Genomic DNA, 27,996 nt, shown 5'->3' with positions numbered 1-27,996 from the left:
CACGATCAGTTTGGTTTGCGGCCAAATCTCAGGACAAGATAGGAAAGGGTGTAGACCACGACAATAAACCCTCCTAACGCGGCATAGTACCCCCAAATAGGTAGTGACACGATGGTCAGACTGTCGACCAAAGCGGCACTGCTCATGAAGCTCTGCCGAAACTCCGGCGACATCGTTGAGTTGGTCAGCGCACTGACATTAGCCGCTCCATCACTGCTGTTCGTGAAAGCAGACGTGACCATGCATTCCGCAAAGTCGGATACACCTGTCGTACTACATCTGCGTAAAATGAATGAAGAATACATGAATGAAATAATTAACACAATAAATTAAATATTAATGAATGAATAAGTAAAGAACGAAAGAATGAAATAATAAAAGAAATGAGACGAGTGATTGACTAGTATACATGAATACTAAACTTTTATTAACAGAACGACAATCATATTGTTGCCTATATAGCTAGTTTCATTTTTTGCCATGTTGCTTTCCTTGAGAAAAAAATGGCGTTTTTCTGTTTCCTTGTTGTGATGTTACTGGCACTGCTTGGAGCAGACTTGAGAGAAATGAAAAGAAAGGAACGATGCAAAATACAAACGTCAGAGATAAAGAGAGCAGGAGAGGGAGATGGAGGGAGAGAGATAAGGTAAAGATATAATAATATAGATAAAATATAAACAGGTTTCAACATTATTTTCACGTTTCTAGCAAAATGAAAGAGCGCTTAAGTTACCTCTGTCACAGAGCAGAGGGAACACTATTATCCTTGATAATATGGGTCGGTAACTTTGGTCAAGAAAATGTGTGTTTTTCATTGAAGAATTTGAATTTTGTTGATTTCTCTTTATATTTTCTTGATATCGTTGTACATACTGACGTCACAAAGTGTAGTAGTCTTTTCATTCAGCGACAGCTGCACAGAAACTTAAAGAATTTATAACTCTAAAAATAATGGATTGCCGATTTTCCTCAAACTTTTACTCATGTGCTCTACCAATACCTTCGCTTTCACTCAATCAAAATTTATGTCTGGGCTCTGGTTTCCTTTAATCTGAAATTTGGAGGCAAAAGTGAAACGTTCTGGCCCGAAATGAAATTTAAAAAAACATAACAAATCATTTTTTACTTTAAGCGCCCAATCAGGCCACCTATTTTTTTTTTCTAGGTAGCCCAACATTAATTTCGAGTGGCCCCGGACCATCGAGCCACTGCTCATTCTAATACAGTATCTTGCCCTAACTGCTTTATTTGATTGTGCATGGACGGCGGACCGAAGGGGGGGGGGGGGGGGCGGGACCGAAGGGGGGGGGGGGGGGGGGCGTGGGGACTCGGGCCCCCACACTTTTTGTGCACCATACAAAGGAATACATATTGGTGTCATCACTCTGTCCCACACCCCCACTTTCCACCATTTTTTTTTTTTACCAGGAAGTACGTAAGTGGCACTAGAAAGAAATAGATAAGAGATCTTGATGTGTGATCGCGGTAAGGTTATGTTTTTCCGCTGAAGATTTTTTTTTTTTGCTTGTTTGCTTGGCAGCTGAAGAAACCAGGAAGAGAAAGGAGGAAGATGAGCTGAAGACTTAGTTTTATTCATTTTTTATTTATTTTTTATTTTTTGCTTGTAGTGGGTCCCTCCGTTTTTTTCACACAGTGCATAATTGTATTGAAAACTATTTCACTTTCGTTGTCTTAGCAACTATTGCAATGTATCGATACTGTTAGGTTTTTTTGTGCTATTATTGTTGTTTTCTCTGTACAATTGTATGCATTGATTTTGTCACTTAAGAAAGTGAGATTTATGTTTGTGTTATGTATTGTGGAAAAAACGAATAAATATGAACTTGAACTTGAACTTGAACCGAAAAAAGAAGGAAGTGGAAGCTTGTTAGCTCATCAAACCCGGAAGTGCCCCCCCCCCCCACTTTTGAAAACGCTCCGCCAGCCCTGATGTGTACCTTATGGGTTGAGGCACGACAACGAAGACGGCTGACAGAAAGGCGCCGTAAACATAGGACGTGAAACTGGTGTAGGGCAGCCACCGAAGGGTGCTAGGCAGCATCTCCACGTAAAACCCGCCGAGGAGCATCGCGGTGAGCATGGCGAGGCTGGACACCACAAGGGCTTGGTGGGTGGATGAGGCGGATGCGCTGATCAGCAGACCTATTCCCTGGAGTGGACGAGATTCATTCTCGACCGTAATCACCAACATCATCAATGATAACGATCATTGATCAACGTCATCATCATCATAATCAGTGATAATACTGACGTCAACATAATCATCAACAATATCATCATCATCGTAATCATCATCATCATCATCAACACCACCATCATCAATCAATCATCTTGAATTGTTCGAAGTGCAAGAGCTGTACAATTGGTTGCATAAGAAATATCAATGCATCCTTATGTTCTACAAAAATCATTATATGAAGCCCTTAACTGCAAAATGGGTTGAACACCACATTTTAAATATGCTCATTGGAGAGTGCAAAAACCCTTGCAGCAATGCCTCATCTGTTACACAAGACAGAATACTTGAACTTCTGGACGATTAAAAACATCCCATACTTATTTATCATTTTCGTTTTTATGACAGCTTTAATTACAGAAATCTAAAATTAACACGAACGGAGTTACCTCGTTTTGCGATTAAAATCTTCATATCTCTTATACAGGTGCGAGAACTTTAAAGGTAAAATCTTTGACAAATAAAAGTTAACGAAAATATAAAAGAAAGAGTAAAGTGAATCTTTCAAGCGCAAAAGTGAAAGTTTGATCAAAACTGGATGAACTTTATTAAAGGAAGTTATGAAATGGTGGATTCTTTTTTTAATCAAACACAATTACGCCCCTGTCTCAAATGTTGATATATCTGACTACCCATTATTTTGAAGTTATTCAATCAGGTATGATATTATGTTTTAAACTTTTATATCCGAAAACCTGAATCTTCGTCATTTTTTTAACATGATCAGTGGAAACTTGTAATATGATGAGATCATCAGCTCACTCATTTACATATTGATATATCAACTGCTTTAGAACGGTTATACTAAAATTAGCAAATCTTTGACATTTTTTCATAACTCCCTTACTTTTCATCCGATTTTGATCAAATTCTCACTGTTGTGTTTTTACTCTTTCTTATCGGACTAACTTAAAGAGTAAATCTGGCCTGGATTTCCCCTTGAAGAGGCTTTTTAATTAACTTTAATAATGCTGACCTGACCGACTTGCACAGCGATCACCACGGTAGCTAAGAAACAGAGGTACGCCACCACCGACATGTGGAGTCCAACCAGCCAAAATGCCAGGGTGACCGAAACAGCAGGCATGATCACTTTGAGCGGGAAACCGCTGATGATCTTCGAAAGGAAATAGGCGGACAGCCGGTACGCTCCCGACGAACGCTCCTTGAATATGATATGACGCTCGCTCGGAACTGTGGGCAAAATGTCGCAGGAAAAAAAAAAATCTCATCTCAGTTATTGCGATTGTGATATGTAACGGAAATCGCAAGGAAATGTCTTAATTTCCTTGAAGTTAGATCAGGCACGCTTGATAATCATAATTGAAGACCTGAATATAAGAACGACCCAAGTCCAATATTTTGGCCAAATTCAGTTTGACACGGGAAATTGTAGCTTATGCATGGACTCATCTTGTGTATAAATGATAAATCCTAATTACCTCCGGAAGTGCCTGAAATGACTGAGTTAAATCTTATATTAATGGTCTTCCATGGACTTGGGTCGTTCTTATATTCATATACTCAATTGTTTATTTCTTGGTGGGAAGGAAATCGGATTCAATATTCGCCAATAGATGTGGTGATATTCTATCCACACCTATCCTTTCTCCTGATAATTCGTTGAGATGTCACGAGATCCAAGATTTTTTGAACAGATCTCAGTTTTTCATAAACTCCGCTTAATCATTATTATCAGATACTCTGAAAGAGCAGCAGAAGGATAATACTTTTCATATTTATTTCGATTCGTTCCATCACCTACTATCATTTTACGCACTTCATTATCATAACAGTATTTTGCTATGATTGTTGGACGTCACAATTATCATTAGCACCATCATGGGCCTCTACGAGTACATGTAAGTACACGAATGGTACGATGCCATACAGGGCTATTACACATCGTATCAAGAACAGATACGAACAGAATTTGACAGTCAGCTCGACCTTGGTAGTTGAATGCACAGACAAAGAAAAATGTATACATCCGGTGGGAAGTGTCTGACAACAACAACAACAACAATGACAAAGTGATTATTATAAATCTATAATGAAAGATGATTCATAGCTCTATTCTGACTTGTGCTGTCAATAACAACACAACGACGGAACTACAGCTAACATAGGTGCCTCGCTCCCCTGTTTAATATATGACTTTAATAGATGTCACAAGTGGGGGACAAACCATGTAAAATAATCAACCTGCTAAACTTTTATCCCCTAGTTTGTGTCCTCACATTATCGTCTAAATGTGTCTAAGAGAAACAAACACGACCTTGACCGTAGACGTGACTGTATTAAAAAGGATGTGGGTCCCCAGTACACGACAGTAAAGTCTCATTGGCATTGATGTAAGGTGAAAGTGACAGGCTTTTTAAATTTCACGTTTTCAGTGAACGGCAATATCAAAAGGAACTGAAATATCGATGTTCGAAGGACTGTCAGATTTTTTGTCCACTTTGAATTGTTTCCTTTGCTTCATTTTTCCATCTGAGAAGATGGCTGGATAGCCCGTATTCAACTGCACTAGCTGGTCTTCCACGGGGTCCAATTGGGTGCGAGGGGGGGGGGGGGTGTCATTGAAAGGCCACGCTCACTTTCGAGTTCGTTGATCATAAAAGATCAATTTGAAGTTTTAATCTTCGATGACTGGGTTGTAGCTTAGGACCGTGTAAATGAACTCGAAAATTGCCAATTTAGTCGAAGATTAAACAGCAAGATTTCTTCTTGTTTACGACAGACTGATTAAAGTGTCCATACACGACCTCAAAACTGCAAGTGGTCATGTAGTTTTGAATCCTCGACTAATCTCAAGGATGGAAACTTTCGAGGGGGTTCATATGAGGTTATACAACAAGCTAATTATCCAAAGTTTAAAACTTCAAATCAATCATTAAAGTTATAGCAACGTCGCTTGAACCCAAGTAGTGAGTGCTCCAGGATCTAGAGGGTGTTTCCACACACAGACATTTCTTTTTTGGTGGCTTTGGAGGCTGCTGAGTGATCTTGTCATTTTTTTTTTCAAAGATTGCCCTAATGGTCTCCATCCTGTGGATGGGGGCATTAAAGGGTACAGAAAGTGCGAAGTACCCGTGAGTTTGTTGATGCGGTGACTATTTTCAACCCTCAGGTATCGTGTCACAATGTTGACTGACAAAAATAAAAGAAATCGGAAATCTATTTCAGAGTTATACCGGATTGTTTCCCTCTAATGGAGAGACGTAAAGAGAATAGGAAATTTACTGAATCTTTTCTCTCGGTAGAAAAAGGAAAAGATTAACAATTTAGTAAACTATCAAATCTGAATATTAAACAAAAATATGAATTGAAATGAAGTTTGAGATGACTATTGCTCGTGACTTTATATCTATGAAGAATTTCTGTAATTGGAACTGACTCTGCATGTTGTTCATGAAAAGAACTAAAATCATAAAATTGCATAGCGAAATATATGTGCGTTTAACCGCCAAATAACCCCTTTGAAAGCGCCTCTTCCTACATAACAAAAATATCAATTGACAAATCATTTCTACACATAGTCCGCATATCTCTAAATCAATGACAAATTAATTTTTCACTGTTTTTCTATATGATGACACACGAAGAACAAAATGTTCACATGATGCTTTTATAACCTAGGTCACATGACCAAGACGTCATTAAATCATTCCTTTTCAGTGATCATTCAAATAGATTTGATACAACATGGAGATTTAAATCGTTTCCTACCAGACCATCTATTGTTCGATCTGCCCCCTTTGACTTTCTCATTTTCTCATCACAACTCTCTGAATATTACTGAGATGTGATTTTCATCTTCTCCTAAACTTTAACTAAAAACTCTCGCTTTTGCTACAAGAAGAAGAAAAATCGAAAAAAAAAAGATCAACATCCGAAGGCATCCAGTACGCTTGGAATACACTCGAGCAACGTCTGCAGAGGAAGGAAGTATACTTACACCAGCTTAGCACGCTATAGATGGATTCGAAACCCCAGTAGGCGCTCAGGAAGAAAACCTGGTGGAGGGAGGAAGGACGATAGAGGAAGGGGTCAGTCACAAAGTTTGACATGGAAAAATTTTCTTTTCATAGCTCATGCAGGTAATATATTATCATTATGACCCTTTGGTGGGCGTTAAATCCTTTAGAAATTGAAATCACTGAACTCATAAGACTTTAATATGGGAAGGGGGCATGTGGGAAGCAGGGAGTACGGAGTGGAGGGAGACCCCACCCCGATAGGATGACTGAACGAACGAACTACGGGTTAGTAACCCTTTAAGCACCGAGTGTGCGCGAGGCTTGCGGTTGTTAGATAGCCTAAGCCTTCGTTCTTCTTGGCAAAACGCAAGCATGATCTCATCTCTGAAAGTGCATGATATTCCACTCGAAGCACATAAACACGAAAGAGGTTAGCTTTGATGAATAGATAAAAATCAGGCGAACGAAGTGGCAGTTGTTTCAGCAAAACCGATCATCTGATTAGAAAATTGTGGATTTATACACATTTACATGTGTTCATGATGATATGATATTGGTCGCAAAGACATCACTTTGCAAGTTAGTTAGAGGATGATGTTATGGCCTCAGATGTCCCTCCCTGACCTGATCTTCATTAAAGGTGGCTCGTTTGTAATGGAGTCACATAAAGAGAAACCTTCTATCTTGCCCGTAAAACTATTGTTGTGATGACATTCATGCTTATGAGTTAATTGACAAATCTATACAAAGAAAACATGATTTCAGGTGTGTGTGTGTGTGTGTGTGTGTGTGTGTGTGTGTGTGTGTGTGTGAGTATTTTTTGATAAAGTATAAACCGACAGGACTGGTGTGAGGGGAGGGCATCATTAATCGTAATGAGCGGACGCCCATGTCTGATGAAAATGTCTGATACCCTTGAATTCCTTGACATTCTAACACCATGTTGATCTGAAATTCGCCAAGTACTTCTATTCTTCAATCTCTCTGACTTTTCACTCTCGCTATCGAATTCGACCTGAAACATATATACAACGACATTTCACATTAAGAATCAAGAATCCTCGCTGAAGAGAAGGCGGACGGAAACGAAAGTGTAAAATGCGAGGGAGCGTGCTACGTCTTATTCAATTAACGCCCCCACTGGATATCCACAACTGCACCTGGAAAGGAAGAGTTTAGCTAGCGAGGCTTGTCGTGACAGCCTTTAGTAGTTGTTCTTTATCCTCCTCACCTCTCACCTCACGTCTCGAGCTTTCAGAGGAATCAAAGGAGAGAGGAGAGGGGGATCCGACGAAGGGGGAAAATTAAAGAATTTACACGTACATCAAACTTTGAGAGCGAAGACAAACAATTTCGGAAACACTCTCTTCATATTTCGGCTCAATCAGTCGCACCCGAAGGAGAACCATCCATAGCGTACTGCTGTTTATATAGTTCCCACTGACAGCCCGTTTTTTTTTTAATTTATTTATTTTTATTGAAAAGAAATCCGTTCGTGAAGACAATTCTTCGAAACACTCTTGTTTAAAATTGCACTTGTCTATTGCACTATAATTATGTCTATCAGTATGTATTCAAAGGATATAAACTTCAGACGATAGCGATAGTAATATTCGGTATCGTTGGGATCGCAATCGGGGCTCTGAATTGTCGTTTGAAGTTCTTGCATCAAAAGGCCGAGCTAGGTCTCTGTTTGGGGGAAAAAATCCACTTGCTTCTGTACTCTTCTTGCTTGCAAAGAGCGTCCCTCTTCAGGTCTATAATAAAACTTTTCCTGATTGGCTAAATAGATTGGACGTTGAATACTAATAGAAAAACAACATCAAATGGAAAAAACTCATATGATCTACACGGAAGGACTAAAACGATGGGAAAAAGACTTAGATCGGTGGCACCTCTTCCTTTCATACTAATGTGATTTGACTTGTTTGTGAGGGATATCCACGCCTGTGGCACTTGTCGTTTTGACCTAAAGTAGAGACCGACCCTTCGAAGATCCCAAATAGTTTTAGAAGCGATAACCCGGTCTTTACCATGCCAGATATGTTGCGGATGTTCTCTTCGGTGTGAGGGATCTGGAACCACAAAGAGCCGACCACAAACGCGACGAAGGTGTGCTTGAAGACGTCAAGCGGTGACAGGACGATTGATCTGTTCTGCCGGAAGTTCCTCCGCGTCAGCGTCCAGAGCTGGCTCCAGAAACCCGTTACCCACTTGTTGTCCCGCGGACCGTGCGAACTGCTGTCGACACTGCTCTTTCGCGAGACCCTGTGGGCCGCCTTCAGTCGCCCGTTCGCCGAGACGCCGAAGTGTCGCGGCAGCTTGTAGTCAGCCCGTAGCGCTTTCTGCGACGCGGCATTCGTGTTGACGTTCGCGTTGCCAAGGATCGTCACCGTGTTGCCCACGCTGACCATGTCCGTACCGTTCACCAGATCACTGGAGAAGACCGAGTCGTTCAGGTCCGTCACGCTACAGATGGACATCGCTGACGCCATAATCAGAATCGAAAAAAAAAGGAAACACACGAAGTGTTATCAGAAATCTAGACAGATATTCCGTGAGTATACGGTCATATTCGCTTTTATAGCACGAAAAAAAAATGCATACACAAACATGTTCATTTTACTTGTAAATTCAAATCAAATATTCGTAACATCAACTGCATGAAACAGTCACAACCCCAAAACAGTTTACAAATACAGTAATCAGACAGTTACACGATTAATAGTTTACTATTTTTGTTTCTATTTTTTTATTTTTTACTATTTTTTACTAAATGAATTGTGCTTTAGGATGTTTAGCATGGATTTTGAAATGCTGGCAGCGGTGTAGGCGTCAACACCAACATGACGAAAGACACTTTAAACAATTTAGTGGAAACGAAAATAGTAACAACAACGAAAATACTATCGTCGTCTGTCGTCATGATAGTGATAATGATTGATAACAATAGGTTTAATAACAAGGCAATAGGTGCCTGCCGAAAATTATAGGTTGACTGGTTTTTCTCACATTACACTTTAATGCTTCTGGTGGTTCAAGGGGTCACTATTATAGAGGATTTTATCATTCTTGGCAGACGGAGTATTTTATGTAGCCTTTCCCATTTCGTTCCTCATTGCCCTTTCCCATTTCCTCCCCTTAAAGGTAGAAATATTTCTGTTACAGATCACCAAAGTTGAACTTAATTGGTTATAGATTAAAGGCGGACGTGACAAAGAACTGGACAAGGTTAAAAAGGGGTTGCTACTGGGACTCATAAACGGACAGGGAAATGGTGAGCCATTATCTTGACCATCGTGACCAAGGCCTGGAGGGGATGGAAACACAAGGCCTCGTGTTGAAGGAAACGAGCATTGACCAGGGAAGAGAATTACGTTAAGAAAAGGAGGGGATTAAAGAATGACAGGGGGATACATGTTCATTTGCACGCGGCGTGTGAGTAGATCGCTAGAGAGGGAAAAAGCATAGTTGTCTTACATGTACAAGTACAGTAGTGTATAACGAAATATAAGGCGGGGAAGTTTTAGATAGATCGAGATGGCAATGAAAAAGAGAGGGAGGTGAAAATTGGAATGGGCAGAATTATACTTTCTGGGGGGGGGGGGGGGGTTTCATCAACGTTTGTCAGCGCTGACAATCACCAGTGACCAGAGCATCTCATCCAATCAAAACCAAGGATTTTGCTGAAATTGTCAGCGCTGACCAGTTGCTGACAAAAGTTGATGAAAAAAAACCCGGGTTTCTGTTTTTATGAGTGAAGATATAAATAGTAAATCGTAGTCATAACTACCGTGATTGAATCTTCCCTCGAAGCCATTCAAAGCCACATCTATGACGTCACTGTTGATAGTCACCACCGAGTGTCGGACGTTATTGTCAGGCTCGTTCCACGACTGTTGTCGCGCGATCTGGTGGATTATGGCTCGCTCTTCATCGGTGCCTTTAACCTTGTCAACTAAAGCGAAAGTGGACAGGAAATCACTTTTCACCGAAGAATAAGAAGTCGTTGAAAAAATATTCTAAGAAAGTAGGCTCTACAAAGCAATTAGGCCTATGTTCTCTCCTCTTTTACTCTCTGAAAAAAAAATCATGAGCCCGATATGTGTTATCATCAACACCAAACATATCAAGAATAAATCAAAACGTAACGATAAATATTTCGAAGTTTCGGCAACTACGCGAACATCTTTACTTACATGAATTTCCTCACACGCATTCCCCCGAACTTATTTTGATTATCAAGGACAAGTATAAGTGGAGATTTGTGTACAGGTCGAGTGGAGACGTTTAAGGCAATGGCATCATCACTTCGTCTAATTTGCACGATAATAAAAGTCTGTGACCAATGGTACTGCTTCGGGAAAAAAAAACACGTGAATTTAAAAGGGCATTCAAGACAATTAAGCTTTCACATCAGGGGGTAAAATCGATAGTGCCACGCAAAGATTTGTGGAAATTATTGTCATCCTTGAGCAGATAAACCAATACTTAAAAAAACAAACAAACACATAATACACTGAACACGTATGATAACATAGAGGGCTCACACATTCCAGTAAATGTACTAACGCAATCCATAATAATATAACTTGCTTAACAAGTACACATATGTGGAATTTATGCAAGCCTTCTTCTTAGAACACACAATCATGCATCCATATGTGTAGCTGTCATCGTCCTTGTTCATTGTGATTTGTTATGGATTTCGAAAACATTCTTATATTCCTCATCCCAATCACTACAAATTTTGAGACTCTACCGAGTATAACCAATTTATAGATGTTCAAATACATAAGTGTACAAATTATCTGGAGGTCTCCTCTGAACTATTAAGATAACTTTCCAGTCAAAGTCACATTTTAATGAAGATTCCACTGTTGAGACTGTTCGACATCTCTCTGTCTATATGCAAGCCAACATGAAACGTGGAGTGCCTTTTCAAGTTCATTCCCGCCATTTGGTTAACGGTGGGAAAACGGTTAGTGAGACATGTGCACGGGGCTTGTTACCGATACTTTCGCTTTGTGTTGGTCTCACTTCTTCACACTTCACACTTTAATTATCAAAGTGAGGAATAGCTCTTGTAACTCGAGGAGCGGAAATGACGTTAAAGTATGACACATCATCCTAAAATGAATGTGGTTTTGAGCACTTGTCAGCGAGACAAGTATGATTTATAATATTCAAATACCTCTGTTCCTAATCCTTGAACAGTTGTTGAACAAATAAAACTCTTAAGCTTGATATTTTAACGCATGACACAATATGGGTTGATGGGCATGCGCGCGCGCGCACGTATATACACCCACACACATATTCTCCATTTCATTTCGTATAAACACAAATCACAGTACATTTACTGTGTTCATTTGCTAAATATAACAACATAAAACACACGTAAACAAAGCAGTGTATGTCCACTTGAATAACTTAATTGCTTTATGCAATAACGGAAAACGACATAACAAAACATTAAATCAACGTGATAGTTTGAACATCTATAGTGTATACAGGTGTAATATCTCATCTCGATTGGACTCTTTTGTAGACTTCTTATCTTTTTTTTTTGGGGGGGGGGGATGGGGTGGGGGAGGGCTTCTGCATGATTTTAAGTTTGGAACTCATACTGCTATTCGAATACTATGAGCACATATTTGGGTGGCAAGGATCGCATATCTATCCACTCGTCTATTCATAGGTAACATTTCACATAATCTGACCAGAGATGTAAAAAGTTCGAATAGGTAACACTGTACAATGTATCATAAGTAAGGAAGCCATCGGACTATCATTTTAAAACAACAACAACAGTATAATTATCTCATTGCGATCGGGTTTTTTTTTTCCGATGTAATGATATTATCATGAGTCAATGTCGTTTCAAGGTTCACTTGAATACTCGCGGTGGGACTTTCAGACGATGTCATTAGGAGCTTATCGTCCGGTAATTTGTAATTTAGGGAAAATGACAAGGATTGTAGTTTCTTTTGGGTATTATCACCAGCCGCGATCTCGTCTGGAGTTAATTATCGGGGTTGTTAGTCACCTGGGGATGCTGAGGTCATAAGAGTCTGTTAGGGGGTTGTAATACAACCGTTTTTAAGACAGTTTACTCGGAACTTCAAACCTCTTGTTTATGTCACCTCGGAATACATGAAACCCTAAAATAAATTAGCGTTGCGTTGATGAAACAGGTTAAGATTCGTCAAATCCGTTTTATGTTTTCCCTCATATTATCTCTTTACCACTGAAAAACAGGGTGGTGTCGCATTTGCATCCGGCAAAGATGTCACATTGAATAGATCGAAATCATAGAACTCACAGATTTTGATTGGGTGGTGCCATTGTTTTGTTTGTTTGTTTTTTTTTTTTTTTGGGGGGGGGGTGGGGGGGGGGTCCTAATCCCACTGCATGTCTCACTATAATAATTACTGTCCCCAAGTATTCAATGAATACACAGATATGGTCTTGAAAATTTACCCCTAATTCTTTACGGAAACCAAGTTTCAAGTACAAATGTGGATTGACAGAAAGCCACAACATTTATTAGCAGAACACATTAGTGGAATTTTGAGGAATAAACATGTTATGACGTCATCATGGCAAAAATATACAGAAAGTATAAAGAAAATAAAACATATTTTCATTCTTATAATAATATAGTAATAGAAGAGCACTTAACTCACCTTTTTCGGAAAGTAGGGTGAATAATAACACTCTTACCATAATTATGCCAGTTAACAAGTCCGTGGGATAATGGTACTCTTCATGAAAAAATCAAAATTTGTGGAATCCTCCTTATATTTTGTTTTAAATTGTTGTCAATAATAGCGACATAAACTGCGGTAGCCTCCTAATCTACCAATAAAGGCACGGAAATTTTGACAATTAAAATCTTTTCTTTGGACCACTTAATTTTGGGGTATCTAAGTCATTTCAGATTCGATTTTCAGCCAATAATTTTGACTTTCTTTTAGAAGTTAAGGCCTCTTGTCTTCTCATCCCTAAACTAAAAGATCATGGGGAGATAGAACATTTATGTCAGCAGCTCACCGCCTACGTGGAACAGACTCCCTGACTCCATGAAGGATTGTGACACTGTCAATGACTTCAGGAAAAAACTAATAAAAAATTTGGTCTACTTTTTTTTCGAGGAGGAACATGTTGCAGCTGCAGGAACTTTAATATGATATACTGTCGTATTCTGTATTTGGTAATAAACATTAATTATGAGCTCCTTGAGCACCTTTGAGTAGTTATATTGCGCGTATTAAATGTTTATATTGTTATGATTATTATTATTATCTGATTTCCCTCCAATTTTAATCAATTGATGCGGTAAAAAAAAACAATAGCAATATTTGTCTTCAAAATAAAAAAAAAAATGTTTGATTAGGCAGCGTCTCACCACCGTCCTAGAAGTAATGCTAATAATCGTGACAATATCATCATGAAATGAGGCTTATGACAATATTATGATATACTTCTTGTTCAACATGGTGCTTTTGTGTACAAACCTATGAACAAAGCCATACCATCCTGAATTAGAGACTTCTTGTTCAACATGGTGCTTTTGTGTACAAACCTATGAACAAAGCCATACCATCCTGAATTAGAGACCTAATCCACATTAACATTTGGGCTTTTGGTTTCATTTAACTGGTGATACTTACTGATGAAGTCGGCTGGATTGTAGTGCTGAGGACAGTGGAGGCCCATTTGAGCGAAATAGTCCAGCACTTGGAAAGCTTCCCCAAAATAAACAGTCTGTGAAATGAAACAGATATATACGTAATACACAGCAAGTGGTAAGATCACCTTTGGCAAGACATAATTTTCGTTGATATAGGGCTTCGGGTATTTAACTTTTTGAAAGATAATGAGAAACCACTTACGGAATAAGAAAAGGCATTTTGAATTCTAAGAGGATGTAAAAGTTTATTGGCTGAAAATCGATTCTGAAATGGCTGAGATACCCAAAAACTCAGTGGTCCAAAGGAAAGGTGGGACCCAACTTTTATTGGGACCACTTTGTGTTTGGATGTCTAAGTCATTTCGAATATTTCAGATTTTCTGCCAGAAATAACACAATTTATTACTTTTTCCTACTTCTTTCAATTATCAGAACAAGGTACTTGACACATTTTTTCAGCTAATTCAGGTAAATATCACAGGTAACTGTTTGTTCTCTTTTATATTTTGGGTGGCTTTAAGGCAAGTTTTAAAATCATGCAGCTGAAGTATGAGGTTTAGTCATTACTATATATGAAATGAATACGAAATATTGTGAAAGCATGACTTTCATACCAACTTTATGGTGTGAGTATTCACAATAACTGATTAAAAAGTAATTTCTGATTTTGTTTTTTTAATTTCCGAATGTAATAACTTCTAATTATTTCTCATCCAATTTTGATAAGTTTTGTACTATTGTGCAGGGAGTTTTCTCTCTTTTTTATCATATCGACAAAATTTTGGAGTGATTTATTTTTTTTCTTTAAGAGGAGAAGGGAAAAGGGAAAGAGAGCTAACGGCAAATTTTCATGGAAACGGTTTAAGATTAAACTTATTTCCGAGTGGCCACTTCTCATCCTCAATCTGTAGCTTTGTCAGGCTGATTGAACTTATCAAAATATCCTGAGAGACTAAAAAAATGTTAATGTTTTTTTTTTAGGGGAAAACAAAAATATTTCGTCGCGTGACGGCTATGTCTGCAACCTTTTCGCCCATAAAGACGGGCCAATTACATTTTCTTCCGATTGGTTATAATTCGCTTATTTCTGACTGGCTATCTGCGAGGGCAGGGTGGACTAGTGTCGTGTAGCATTTCATCTAAACCATGACAACCATGAGGTATATATTTTTAGCACTTGGTCAACGGTTCCCTGCTGAGTGATTTTCATGATTTTTTTCCCTTTCTACACCGACATGTGTTTCAAGTGAAAAAACAAAAAAAAAAAAAACAAAACACGTGTCAGATGGAGCATTCCGTGATGAGCTGAGCCCCCCAGGTCAGCTCCTATTAGTCACATGTATGGTATAGTGTACGTGTCTTTCCCGCGAATAACGCGCGGACCTTGAACAGTTTTTATCATGAGCAAGAATGCGATCTAAAAGAGCAGATAATTCACAACCCTGTCAGACATTTTTATATACATTGTTATTTCTTCTCTGTCTTTAATCCTAACTAGGCTGTGATGTCTATTTCATTTCCCAACTGGTCATTTTGAGTTTTACCCTTTCAATACTGAATTCTCGAAACCCTCATAATCTTGATACGCAAATCACCACGTTCCTGTACGGAACGGGTTGATTACCTCTGTTATGTGTAGAGACGACGAGATCATACGCCTTTGTGGTTCACCGAGGCCTTACATCCGGGAACTCGAAGACGAGTGAAAAGTGGGAAAATGTAATTATGGTACCCTGTCCATACTTATAAATAATATTCGCCATATAGTCCAAGAGCATTAGGTCAAAAAAAGGCTTAACCCTAACTAGGCCCTCGACGTTCCGCGCAATGTATCGCAATCGCAAAAAGCTATCGCCGAGACGTTTCATGACTTTTTTTCTTTTGAGTCTCCCGCATCTTTTGACACCAAATTTGCGACGCACGGGCGCACGGTTCCGAAGTTACGCATAAATATGTACATGCATGTCAGACCAAAAATTGCTCAAAAACGTGAATTCGTGTACAATTTCAATGCAAACTGTGCTTGTAACAGGCAAATTTCATAAAAGCATGATTATTTTGGTGTTTTATTTATTAAAATCAATGAATAACATATTTTCTTGTTCGGAGCGATGTATTGGACAAATTTCACCGAAAAAACAATGAAAAACATAAAGTCGAAAAAACAGAGAAATACATAAGAAATTAAAAAAACAATAAAATGCTTAAGAATTTTTTCTGATATCACAATTTCTTTTATTACATTTGCTAAGGACACTAAAAAGAGCATTTGCACTAAAAACGTGTCTGTTTTGAGCTTTATTTTGTGATTTATACCAAATAGTCTGATTTCATGCATCATTATGCATGAATTAGCATAATTTAGCATAAGTGATAATTTTTTGAAAAATGAACTTCTGTGTGTGCCGATTTTCGTCGCAATTGCGCGGTCGACGGCCGAGATCTGGAGGGGGGCCTGGGAGCCCCCCCCCCCCCCCCGGCTCTATCAACTACCTAAATAGCCCGGCCTAGTTAGGGTTCAACCTGGACATTTTTGGTAACAAGCTGATCTTTTTTTCAGGATAGGTCCAGAAAAAAGTCTAGAATAACATACTAAAAGTCCCCATAAATCCTCTTTGAGCGTTTTCCGCTATCCAAGATGGCGTCCAAAAGGGCCGCCATTTCCAGAAATTCTTATAACTTTTCAACCAGAGAACCCAAATACAAACTTAAAATGTCTAAATGTATGTTTTGAAGCATGAAGAACCCAATAAAATACATAGGCCTATTAAGAGATGTTGACGCACGCAAGTCCCGTAATCCAAGATGGCGTCCAAAATGGCAGCCGTTTTCTGAAATTCTCTTAACTTTTCAGCCAGGTAACCCAAATACAAACTTTAAATGTCTAAATGTACGTTTTGAAGGATGAAGAACCCAATAAAATACATAGGCCTATTAAGAGATGTTGACGCACGCAAGTCCCGTAATTCAAGATGGCGTCCAAGATGGCAGCCGTTTTCTGAAATTCTCTTAACTTTTCAGCCAGGTAACCCAAATACAAACTTTAAATGTCTAAATATATGTTTTGAAGGATGAAGAACTCAATAAAATACATATTAAGAGATGTTGACGCACGCAAGTACCGAAATCCAAGATTGCATCCAAAATGGCCGCCATTTCCTGAAATTTGTATAACAGTTCAACTAGGCAATACCCAATACAAAATTTAAGTGTCTATGTTTCGAAACATGAAGAACTCAATAAAATACATATTAAGAGATGTTGATGCATGCATGTACCAATTAAATTGCTCGAGCTCTTCCTAAAATGCGAAATGGCGTGCAAAATGGCAGGCAGTCACAATGTTATCTAACAATTATGTAAATAAATGTCAGTGTAGTTTATGAGAAAATTTTTATTTAAAACATAGTTCTGATGTGTAAAGTATACAAATAAAAACATTTGAATGTCAAACTCAAGGAGTGTGTCCTTGTTACAAGAGAAACATTTCACCATCAGATGTGTTGCTAAACAGAGGGCCTACTAGAAGGCACCATCTTTTTACCATATAGTCTATTTTCGTTACCTCAAGCACGTGAGATGGAAATTTAGTACTAGCCCTTTTTTATTACCAACGCATTTGATGTCTACCAAGAAGTGAGTTCCATTTGAAACTGTCAGTTATCACTTAAGAAGTAAAAACAATTCTTTTTGATGTCTGTGCTATAGATTAATGTTCAAAATTAATATCTACATGCTACAAAGTAATGTGTAATTCATTACATGACAATGAATTTCTATGTTGCAGTATATTGCTCCACCTAAAAACATAGTGTCTAAATTATCTTATTCATTTCGTGTAGATTAGGTAAAATTATATGATAAATAGAAATCAGAGAATATGGCACTCATAGTTATTGTTGGGAATCCCCTCTCCCTCCCCCAACATGAGGGAGATTTTGCTATTGATTGTCCATCCTCAAAGAGTAGATAATTCATAGTCTCAGTATCCCCATCCCCTCCAACACGAGGGAGCTTTTACACTTGAATTGAAATGAAAATAATCATGTCATTTACACACATTTGATGGAATATTTGGGAATTGTTAATTAAACGGGTATCTAATTTTATTGGGGAAGAGAGCGGTGGAAGGGCTAGGAAGGGCAAATTACCCTCCATTTTGTGGGAACTAACTTTTGCATTTTGTAAATGATTGCATTTTGTAAATGAAAGATCTAGTGCACACTTTTAGATGATATATTTGGAAATTTGATAATCTCAAAGTGTACATAGTCTATGGAGAGGGGCAGAGCAAGGGACGTTTAGCATTTTTATGACTGCAGTTCAATGACATAGTGCATATACTTCAGGTTGAATATTTGGAAAATAATGATTGTACAGGCCACCCCTTTCCCTAAGGGTGGGGGGATGCATCCAACCCAACCTATACCCGTGTTGTGCACATTTAAGGGAAAGATTCCACTGGACCTTCTGCGTTGTTGAATCTGGAACATTATGTTGAATTTCTTTGTCTCTTGAAACAGGCTAAAAACAGCAATTTTTGATAAACAAACGGCGGCCATTTTGGGCAACATTTGGTTTTCGCGAAGAACTTACGTGGTTTTATTTGTACTTACGTGCTTCATGATCTCTGAATAATTATTTCGTTGGGTTTCTTATGTCTCAAAATATATATTTATACATTTAAGTGCGTATCGCGGTTACCTAGTTGCAGGGTTATAAGGAAAAACAGGAAATGACAGCCATTTTGGACACCATTTTGGATTTCTGAAAGTGCTTAAGTGCTTTATTTGTGTCTAAAACTATCTGAATAAGTATTATATTGGTTCCTTTTGACTCAAAAGGTATATTTCGACATTCCAAATCTACTTGTGAAATTATGAGAGAATAAAATCAGGAAATGACGGCCATTTTGGATGCCATCTTGGATTACGGTACTTGCGTGCTTCAACAAGTCTTAATACGTATTTTATTGAGTTTTTCACCCTTCAAAATATATATTTAGACATTCAAATTTTGTATTTGGGGTACCTGGCTGAAAAGTTATAAGAATTTCAGAAAATGGCGGCCATTTTGGACGCCATCTTGGATTACGGGACTTGCGTGCATCAACATCTCTTGATATGTGTTTTATTGAGTTCTTCATGCTTCAAAACATATATGTAGACATTTAGATTTAGCATTTGGGTTCTCTGGTTGAAAAGTTATAAGAATTTCTGGAAATGGCGGCCATTTTGGACGCCATCTTGGATTGCGGAAAACGCTCAAAGAGGATTTATGAGGACTTTTAGTATATTATTCTAGACATTTCTCTGGACCTATCCTGAAAAAATCAGCTTGTTACCCAAAATGTCCAGGTTAAAACTAATCGTCTTGGTCTAATAGGGTTGTACGTCAAATTGTTTGCTTAATTGCATGGTTGTCGATCCAACTTATTAGGGTCTGTCGTGTTTTTGCAAGTTCTATGCATCCTCCTTTTCCCCCTTTTGGGTTTTAATGCGGTATTAGTAGTGGTACGGCATGTAGGGATAAGAACATTTTCTTGTTGATGCTTGATATTTTACTTAGAAACCAAAGCAACTTCAAATCAAATGTTGATGATGTCGTTTCGTATTTGGGGATGTTAGACAAATTCTTTCGGGATAAAGAAGGCACAAATTCAGTGCCTCTATACTTCACTACAATCTTCTTCAACTTGAGACAGTATAAGCTGTGTAGCTCTCAGAGAATGGCCGTTATCCTGACGGCATTAGTTGATATACTAACCCCCATGAATTTAATTTTTTTTTCCCCGCGCACAATAGTGGTGTCGAAACACAAAATGGTTACGAATAATTTGAATGTGCACGCGCGAACGGGATCTCATGTTCTCGACCGAGAATTGCGTGATAAAATACATTCCCGTAAAAGAGATGAGAGACTCGATGTATATCGCGTGTAGTATCAAAGAAAACAATGTCTCCTTCGACTCTAAAAATAAAGAAGAGGGGGTGGGGTGTTCTAATTAAACCCCGCTTAAAGATTTTCAGAGGCTGACTATGGTTTTATCGCCCACGCAATGTGGCATGTTCGGGAAGCAGAATGGTGAATCTAGACGCCGACGAAAATTGTAGTTTATCTGTACATCTAAATTTAAAGGGATGCGTTTCAGTAATGGTTGAGGTGAGGATTCAGCTCCTAATTTTTTGTTAAAGGGCATACAATCTTTAGAGGAATTCAAAATTTATTTGTTGAAAATCGGTTTTGATATGGCTGAGATATAAAAAAACAAAGTAAAATAAAGCAATCCTACTAAAAGGTGGGTCTCATCTTTTATTAGGTTAGCTTTATTTTGGATATCTCGTCCATTTAAAACCCAATTTTCATCAAATAAACTTTGAATTATTCTTAGAATTATTCTTAAAATTATGCTTTTTAATATTTCATAAAGAAGTTTCTCGTTATCTCAAAAAAACAAACAAACAAAACAAAACCTGAAGCTCCATCTCAACCGAAACTGTATCACCCCTTTAAAGGACACTTGCCAAACCTCCTTCCAGGGTGCATTTTACATAAGGTATTAAACCTCGTTAACAAAACTCCACTCAATTTTTACCTAGTAGCAATCTGATATTGTTCTGTATCTTATCACCTTTTTTTTTCCCCGAAGTATGTTTCATTACGAAATATTCAAACAGGAAATTACTCAATGACTGCCATGGTGCATTTTAGTTTGTATTTGGATGTGTCTGTGTTCGGATAATGATAACTTGAATGACAGGTGCTCCTTCATTTCGCAAGCGAGCTTTTATGTAATGCACCCGACTCTATGTTTAGTGCCACAAGAAGATTGAAAATTTCAAAATGAAGTCATGTCAATGTGTCTTGCAAGCCCGCCTGATCAGTCCACTTTTTCTTTTTCTTTTTTCGCTGTTCGCACGCGACTGACGCATCGGGACAATTTGCACTCACTTCTCACGCCATATGCCAGTTCAGAGTTAGCTCATGCACACATGGGTACAAACGACCTTTACATGGGTATTCCCTCTCTCTCTCTCTCTCTCAGTTGGTTAGGCACTTCACTACAAAGCGACACAATGCATAGTTTTGCTCGACACAACAATAAATATATTTAGGGAATTTATCGATTTTGTTCAATCAAAAGATAAACTTGTGTAGACCAGGTGGCCATAATGATCCATTAATTAGCACGTAGGAAAATTCTTTCTCGTGCATTGAATATATTAACAATATTTTTTTTTCTATTGATTTTGCTAAATACCACTTTTGCCATCAGGTTGATGTGCTAGTAAGCAACATTTATAAGGAGCCTTGAATGAACCTTATATCATACATGCTTATCTCGGTGAATTTAAAAAGCCACATGTGCTCCTGTTAATGGCTTTTTTTAGCTCATGTGCAAAGTGGAACCCTGAATTTGCTTATAATTCTAGATCTTTACGATAAAGACACACACACACACACACACACACACACACACATGCATACTCACACACACTCACCTGCCCCTCAGAAAGAAGAAGGAGCCTGTCGAACAAGTGAAACACGTGACTTGAGGGCTGGTGTATAGACGTTACCACAGTCTTGTTGGACGAGATCGCGTACCTCTTCAGTGTGTCAAGCAGGTCGGAGGCTGTGCGGGAGTCTAAGCCAGATGTGGGCTCCTATGTCACATCGTGGAAAACAGACGGACAGACAGACACAAATACACAGTGATTTAAACAAGCCAACTCTTACTATCAAGATTAACTCGGATTGATTTAAAGCAAAGTCTGCTGCTAAAATGAAACGCGAGTCCTTATAACCATACTTCTCGCAGTTTGAGAAGTTTGACGTTTTTGACGTTTGAATTTTTGCACTGATGATAATAATGATGATGATGATAATGATGATGCTGAAATGATAATAATGATAGTAATAGTTGCAATGATAATGATATCAATTACAATGATGATGACAATAATGATTACAATAACGACATTTATAATATCAATGATAGTGACAATGATAGGAATCGCTCTGTCTTGCAACGTAGTACCTTGTCTGCGTAAGTGATCACGCCAAATTAAGAATATATATATATATATATATATATATATATATATATATATATATATATATATATATATTATCATTGATATTGACGTTAGACCTCAGAAGAGTGACCCCCCTTCATATACCACCCCCCCCCACTTCCCTGGAAAAAAAATCAATATTTTCCCTTCTTCACTATTACCTCATGGCGAAATGTAGGTTAAAGGGATAGTACAGTATTGGTGGAGACGAGAATTTGGCTTTTAACTTTTTGCGAGATAACAAGAAAACGCTTAGATATAGTACAGAGCATACCATTTTAAGAGGAATTCAAAGTTTATTTGATGAAAATCAGGCTTGGAATGACGGAAACATCCAAAAACAAAGTAAAACAAAGCGATCGTAATAAAGTGTGGGTCCCACACTTTATTAAAATCGCTCTTTTTTTGGATATCTCAGCCATTTCAAAACCAATTTTCATCAAATAAACGTTGAATTCCTCATAGAATTACACGCTCTTTCATGTTTCATAAGAGGTTTCTCATTATCTCACCCAAAAATGTTAGAGACCTGAAATTAGGTCTCAACCAAAACTATACGATCCCTTTAAGCTAGGATTTTTGTTGCGTGCCATTCTAGTACGCAAGGGAAGGTGTCAAATTCGCTTCAACTTTGATTGGAAAAGTGGACTGCCTTCCAATAAAACAAAATCTGGGAGGGCTATTCCATTCACGCAACAGCCCGATCATCGAAGTGATTCATTATACGGAAACCACACGGCCACCCGTCGACCGCAAAGGTCGGGGACGGGGCTCGCGTGCGGAACATGAGTACATCCTCTCCATTTCTCGTATATAATCATTCACAGGATGATGGATGCGCAGAGTGATGCTTTGTTTCATTTCAGAGACAATAAAGAAAAACGAACAGGAAACTCAAGCATGTGGCATGAAAATTGATATCTTTCCCTATGATTCGAAAACTACCACATGAAACTGGCTATTATTGTAATCATGTTTAGAAGAATTGGCCATTAAAATAAACATGTTGAAAATGACTGCAACAAAACAAAAAAACGCTTAAGAAATAGGGCCTACGGAGATATATGACTTAGCAGTGGTTCAAGGCTCCGAAAACAAATACAATAAAAGGAGTTTTGAAGAAAAGAAAATAAAATGTAAGAGATCGCTGTCATTTGATTAAACAATTTTACCTGTACATGATAAAATATCTCAAGAAATTGATGATAACAGATACACTTATGTTTCCAATATATATTGCCATGTTATTTAAGTATCATATTTTTGTTTTTGATTTTTATTTTGTTTGTGTTTGAAAAATGCTGAAATGATAAACCAAACAAAACGAAACAAAATGATAAATGATAAAATTGAAACACAAGAACAAAAGCGGTTTTGCACCTACCAAAGAAAACCATAAATAAGCAAACACAGGTAAACATAAACATGGTTATACACGTGAATAACTACATTGTAATGTCCGCATGCGAAGATCCAAGAGAATTAAGCCTTAGGGTGTGTCTTTTATATTGTCTGAAACACTCACATCCAGTAGGAGAATCGACGGGTCTGTGAGCAATTCGCAGCCGATGTTAGCCCGTTTCTTCTCCCCTCCCGACAGACCACGATTTAGTGAGTTTCCGATCTCTGCAAATTACGGGCAGGGAAGAAAGGAGATAAACACCCAAAATATATTTTGCATGATTGGGAAATTTAGTGCAGATAGAGATAGTCTGAATCAATATTCATATGTATTGATGTACATATAACAGCTTATAACTACATGAAAGAAAAAATAAGAGCAAATGTAAAGAAGACAGTGAAACAAAAATATGCGTTAATGAAATGCCCATTTTCACCTCTCTCCAGACGATTTTCACAATTTCACATCGTGTAGTACTTAAATCGACAGCTTCATGTATAGATTTGTGGAAATTAATGTGATCCTTGAGCAGAGAAACAAAACCCTGAAAAATCTTGAGCAAATTACACTGAACAGTGTTGATGACATAGGACCCTCATATACTTCAGAAATGTAGCAATCTAATTCCATTACAATACCACTTGCTTAACAAGTTCATTTGTGTAGAATGACTGCATACAGCATACCTTATTTGTTCTGCTTCCTTGAGTCCCAACTCATGCATTTTATGGTGAGGCTGCCGCATGTCATCATCCTTGTTCATTCCAATTTGTTGTAAAGTTTGAAAATATTACTATTCCTCAACAAAATCACTGCAAATTCTGTACTCGATATAACTAATTTATAGCTGTTCGAATGTAAAAGTCTCAAAGTCATCTGGGGTGTCCCTTATAGAGAAACCAACCTACCTTATGGTTTCTTGATAAACATATTTTCCACACATGGTTTTTCGTTTAAAACAATGTCGAAGTTCATAACGTACAAGTTATTTACTATGTTTTTATCGATGCATGAATTCTTTTTAAACGCCAAGTGGAGTACCCGAAGTTAAAAAGCTCTTATTCTGCTTTTACTGATCCAAACCATCTTGGAAGCTGAGGCCCTATTCGACAAACTCTCATTATTTACGTTTTGCACCCAAAGATGTAGGCCATGACGGAAAGGCTTTAATCTGTCAGAGAGTCAATGCTATAGTGAAAACATTTTTTTTTTTTGGTTCTGTGGTAATAATGCAAGCACAAAGCTCGTCTGAGTCTGACAAATATTAGTAGGACACTTTAGTGAATTTCGAGGAAAAGCAGACAATCTTATCAAAAGGTATATTTTCAAAGTTTGGTTGAACCCGTGTCATCGCTGGATAAGAACACCTCATCAATTCGTCGTGTCAGAGTTGCCAGGGCAACGGTAGGCACAACTTACTTGTATCCAGACACTTTCGGAGGTCCAGGACATCGACGATATTTTCCACCTTCTCTAGCTTCTCTTGGTAGCTCATGCTGTCGGGTAATCTAAGCTGAGCAGTGAACTGTAGAGACCCGGTGGACGGTAGACCGAGTATAATGGTGGAATTAGCACAGTGTAGAAATAAAACAAGGTATATTACCAATGCATTTATAGAGATGATATTTGGTGAACAGATATTGTTGATTTTCTGAAGTAATGTGATCTGAGGTCACCACGATATCGAGCAATTCGTAAATTTCGTGTGTGTATATCGGACTGATTTAACAACCCTGAACATTCTAAGTACCATTGCAGCATTGACATTGTATTGAAGCTTTGGATGGATTTATCAATGGAATCCCATCTATTAACCCTTTCCGTGCCAGGGACTTTGGACAGCGTATGCGACGCAATGGAGTTTTCTGTGCCCATCGGTAATCAAGGCACACAAGGGGTTAGAGACTTGGCAATGTGTGGAGCTTCTTCGGTTACCTCTTTAGTGATAGGTATACGTGTCTTGTTTGGAATCATTACCACCATCAGTTTATACCATTTTATGCTGTTGTTGTTCTTCTTGTCTCATAATCATGGACCATGCAGGCGGTTGCCCCAAGTGCAACGTACAGACGACAAAAAAGGGTACATGCAGGTACGTAAGTCACGTAAGTATTACAGATAGCCTACCACCAGTGTTTCCCGAAGGGTCAGTTGATCGAGGAAGAGATCCTCTTGGAGTACGAAGCTGATTTGTCTTCTCAGCTGCTTGTTCAGTCTGTGTCCGTTGAGACTGATACGACCTCCCTCAAGTCGCCGGTGTCTCCCGGCTAGACAGTTCAGTAGGACCGTCTTACCAGACCCTGACACAAACATGTCGGCATGAATGAAAAATAAAAATCAAAAACAAAATAAGAGTTTGTTACAAATACTCGTTCTGTTGGAATACGTATTTGCAGATGAAAAAAAAAACAGCATTAGTGCTTTAAAATAGTTGTAAAATGTGAGTCAGGGATAGAAACAACCGCTGTAAACATCTGAATCACTAGAATCGATGTTAAATATTGTTAAATATCCAAAATGTGAACAATAGTTATAATAAAAGATGTTTCCAGACTAAACCGTACACAGTTATGGTTTATTGAGAAAAATGTTAATATCTCCTTAAAGGGACATTCCAGACGATTTTCATAATTTCACATCATGTAGTATATAAATAGACTACTCTATGTACAGATTTGTGGAATTTATTATGGTTCTTTAGCAGAGAAACAATACTTTGAAAAACCTTAAACAAATTACACTGAACAAGGATTATGATATAGGAGGTTCACATATTTCAGAAATGTAGCAGTGTAATTCTATCACAATACCGCTTGCTTGCGAGTTCACCTGTGCATAATCTATGCATGCCTTCTTCTTTTGTTCTGTTTCCTTGAGCCCCAACTCATGCATTCTTATGGTGACTCTGCCATGTCATCATCCTTGTTCATTGTAATTTGTTCTAAATTTAGAAAATAGTCTTATTCTTCATCCAAATTATCACAAATTCTGAAACTTTGTCCTCAGTATAACTAATTTACAGTTGTTCAAATGAAAAAATCTGAAAATCATCCGAAGGTCTCCTTTAAATTTTAGGCCTTATTGCAAAAATACTATAAGGTAGGATGTTTTGTGATACAACAGACCTACACATATGCATAAATGTGATATCTTGAAAAATTTTTAATCACTGCTCCCAAAAGTAAACGGGACCTTTAATGCACCGAATATATATATTGCATGTTGATTCAGTTAATGCAGACAAATAAATAGTAAACATACGTGAGGTTGAGGAAAATCGGACTGTAGCGGTTCAGATGTTCAGAATTTGGAAGAATTGGTTAAATCAATTTGCCATCATCGCTGGATAAGAGGGTTGTAACTTTTGAGAATGTCGCGGTATTGCAACAATATAAAGACTACACAAAGAGAATTTAACATAATTATATCTATTTCTCTGTTAAAATGAAGAGAACTTGAGTAACTTCTTTCAGATGTCAGGCGTAATAGTATCACTACAAACAAAACATGTTGGAAACACATAGGAATGTGTCCTTTTCATGAAAATGAAACCATCATGAAAACATTAATATAAATAACAATATATAAGGTGAAAAATATATTCCTGCTATCACTGAATCCACATATCGCATAGTAAGACCTATATTTCAGGTAAATTCCCTTTAGATTGAGATATCCTATACACAGTATTTCTTGAGTACACATCTAAGAAGTAACCTATAATGTCTATGCCTCCTTGATGATCTTGGCGATCAAGAACAACTCATCAATTCATTTGAGGAAATCCTAGAGGGCACACCCTCCACATAAAACCCACTTAACCATTTTTCTTCCCATTTGCGTATGTGACAGACAATTCTTTGCAGAATCTCGACGAAATGACTGCTTTCTTGAACAGACACTATTTTCTTTTACAACATAGGTTGTGTCAATTTTCTCTCCCTCCAAGAGTATTCGACGTTTCCTTGACTTTCTCACACAATAATATTTGTTTACCCGGGGAGAATAGTGTCACTTTGTTCACTTCTCGCAATATCCCCTCTGCATAATGACGACATCACGCGTGCCTCGATCCTTTAATTGAGGAAACTTTGAGGGGAGCAAAAGCCATCAAATTTGTTCTAAATTCTGGCAACGACATAAAAGTTGGAATTAAGGACACGTGTAACATCCTAGGTTGGCACTGTATTATACGTGCATCAAAAGAGTTCTCTAATGAAATGTTGGCCCTGAAAGAATGAGATATTACTTAGTGGGTTCCGATATCTATGAACAAAGCAAGCATCAAGGTTGATGCAGTCGTTCCGCACGGTAGCTTACGTACACGCATTATACGTCAAACTTTAGACCAATCAGGTGGCACTGTTCGCCGACCACGTGATCATGGGATTTCTTACTCACCGCTCGGACCCATTATCGCCAAGAGTTGTCCCGGCTCGGCCACCCCGGACACGCCCTTGAGAACATCCCGCTGACCAATGCGGAGACAGAGGTCAGTGAAGTCGAGGGTGACCTTCTTCCTCGATGGCGACATGGAGCAGACGCTGTCGCTGAACTACAAAAAAAAACCACAAAGAAACAGA

The 27,996-nt window shown here is 38.2% G+C and overlaps 1 protein-coding gene across 1 annotated transcript; it reads right to left on the bottom strand.

The window, feature by feature from the left end:
• Positions 1-5: 5 nt before the first annotated feature.
• Positions 6-27,947, bottom strand: LOC139708267 (uncharacterized). The gene is made up of 12 exons (XM_071620239.1): positions 27,815-27,947; positions 25,541-25,713; positions 24,833-24,938; positions 23,537-23,637; positions 21,439-21,600; positions 13,917-14,010; positions 10,034-10,198; positions 8,274-8,725; positions 6,219-6,276; positions 3,234-3,451; positions 1,959-2,170; positions 6-279 (listed from the first exon to the last, which is right to left on the bottom strand). Exons 1-12 carry the CDS (start codon positions 27,945-27,947, stop codon positions 6-8), a joined length of 2,148 nt encoding a protein of 715 aa, XP_071476340.1.
• Between the last annotated feature and the right edge of the window lie 49 nt (positions 27,948-27,996).

Source organism: Diadema antillarum, unplaced genomic scaffold (assembly GCF_040938485.1).
Source record: "Diadema antillarum isolate AM-2024a unplaced genomic scaffold, OU_Dant_1.0 seq00001323_RagTag, whole genome shotgun sequence".
NCBI lineage: Eukaryota > Metazoa > Echinodermata > Echinoidea > Diadematoida > Diadematidae > Diadema > Diadema antillarum.
This window is presented reverse-complemented; position numbering and strand designations above follow the sequence as displayed.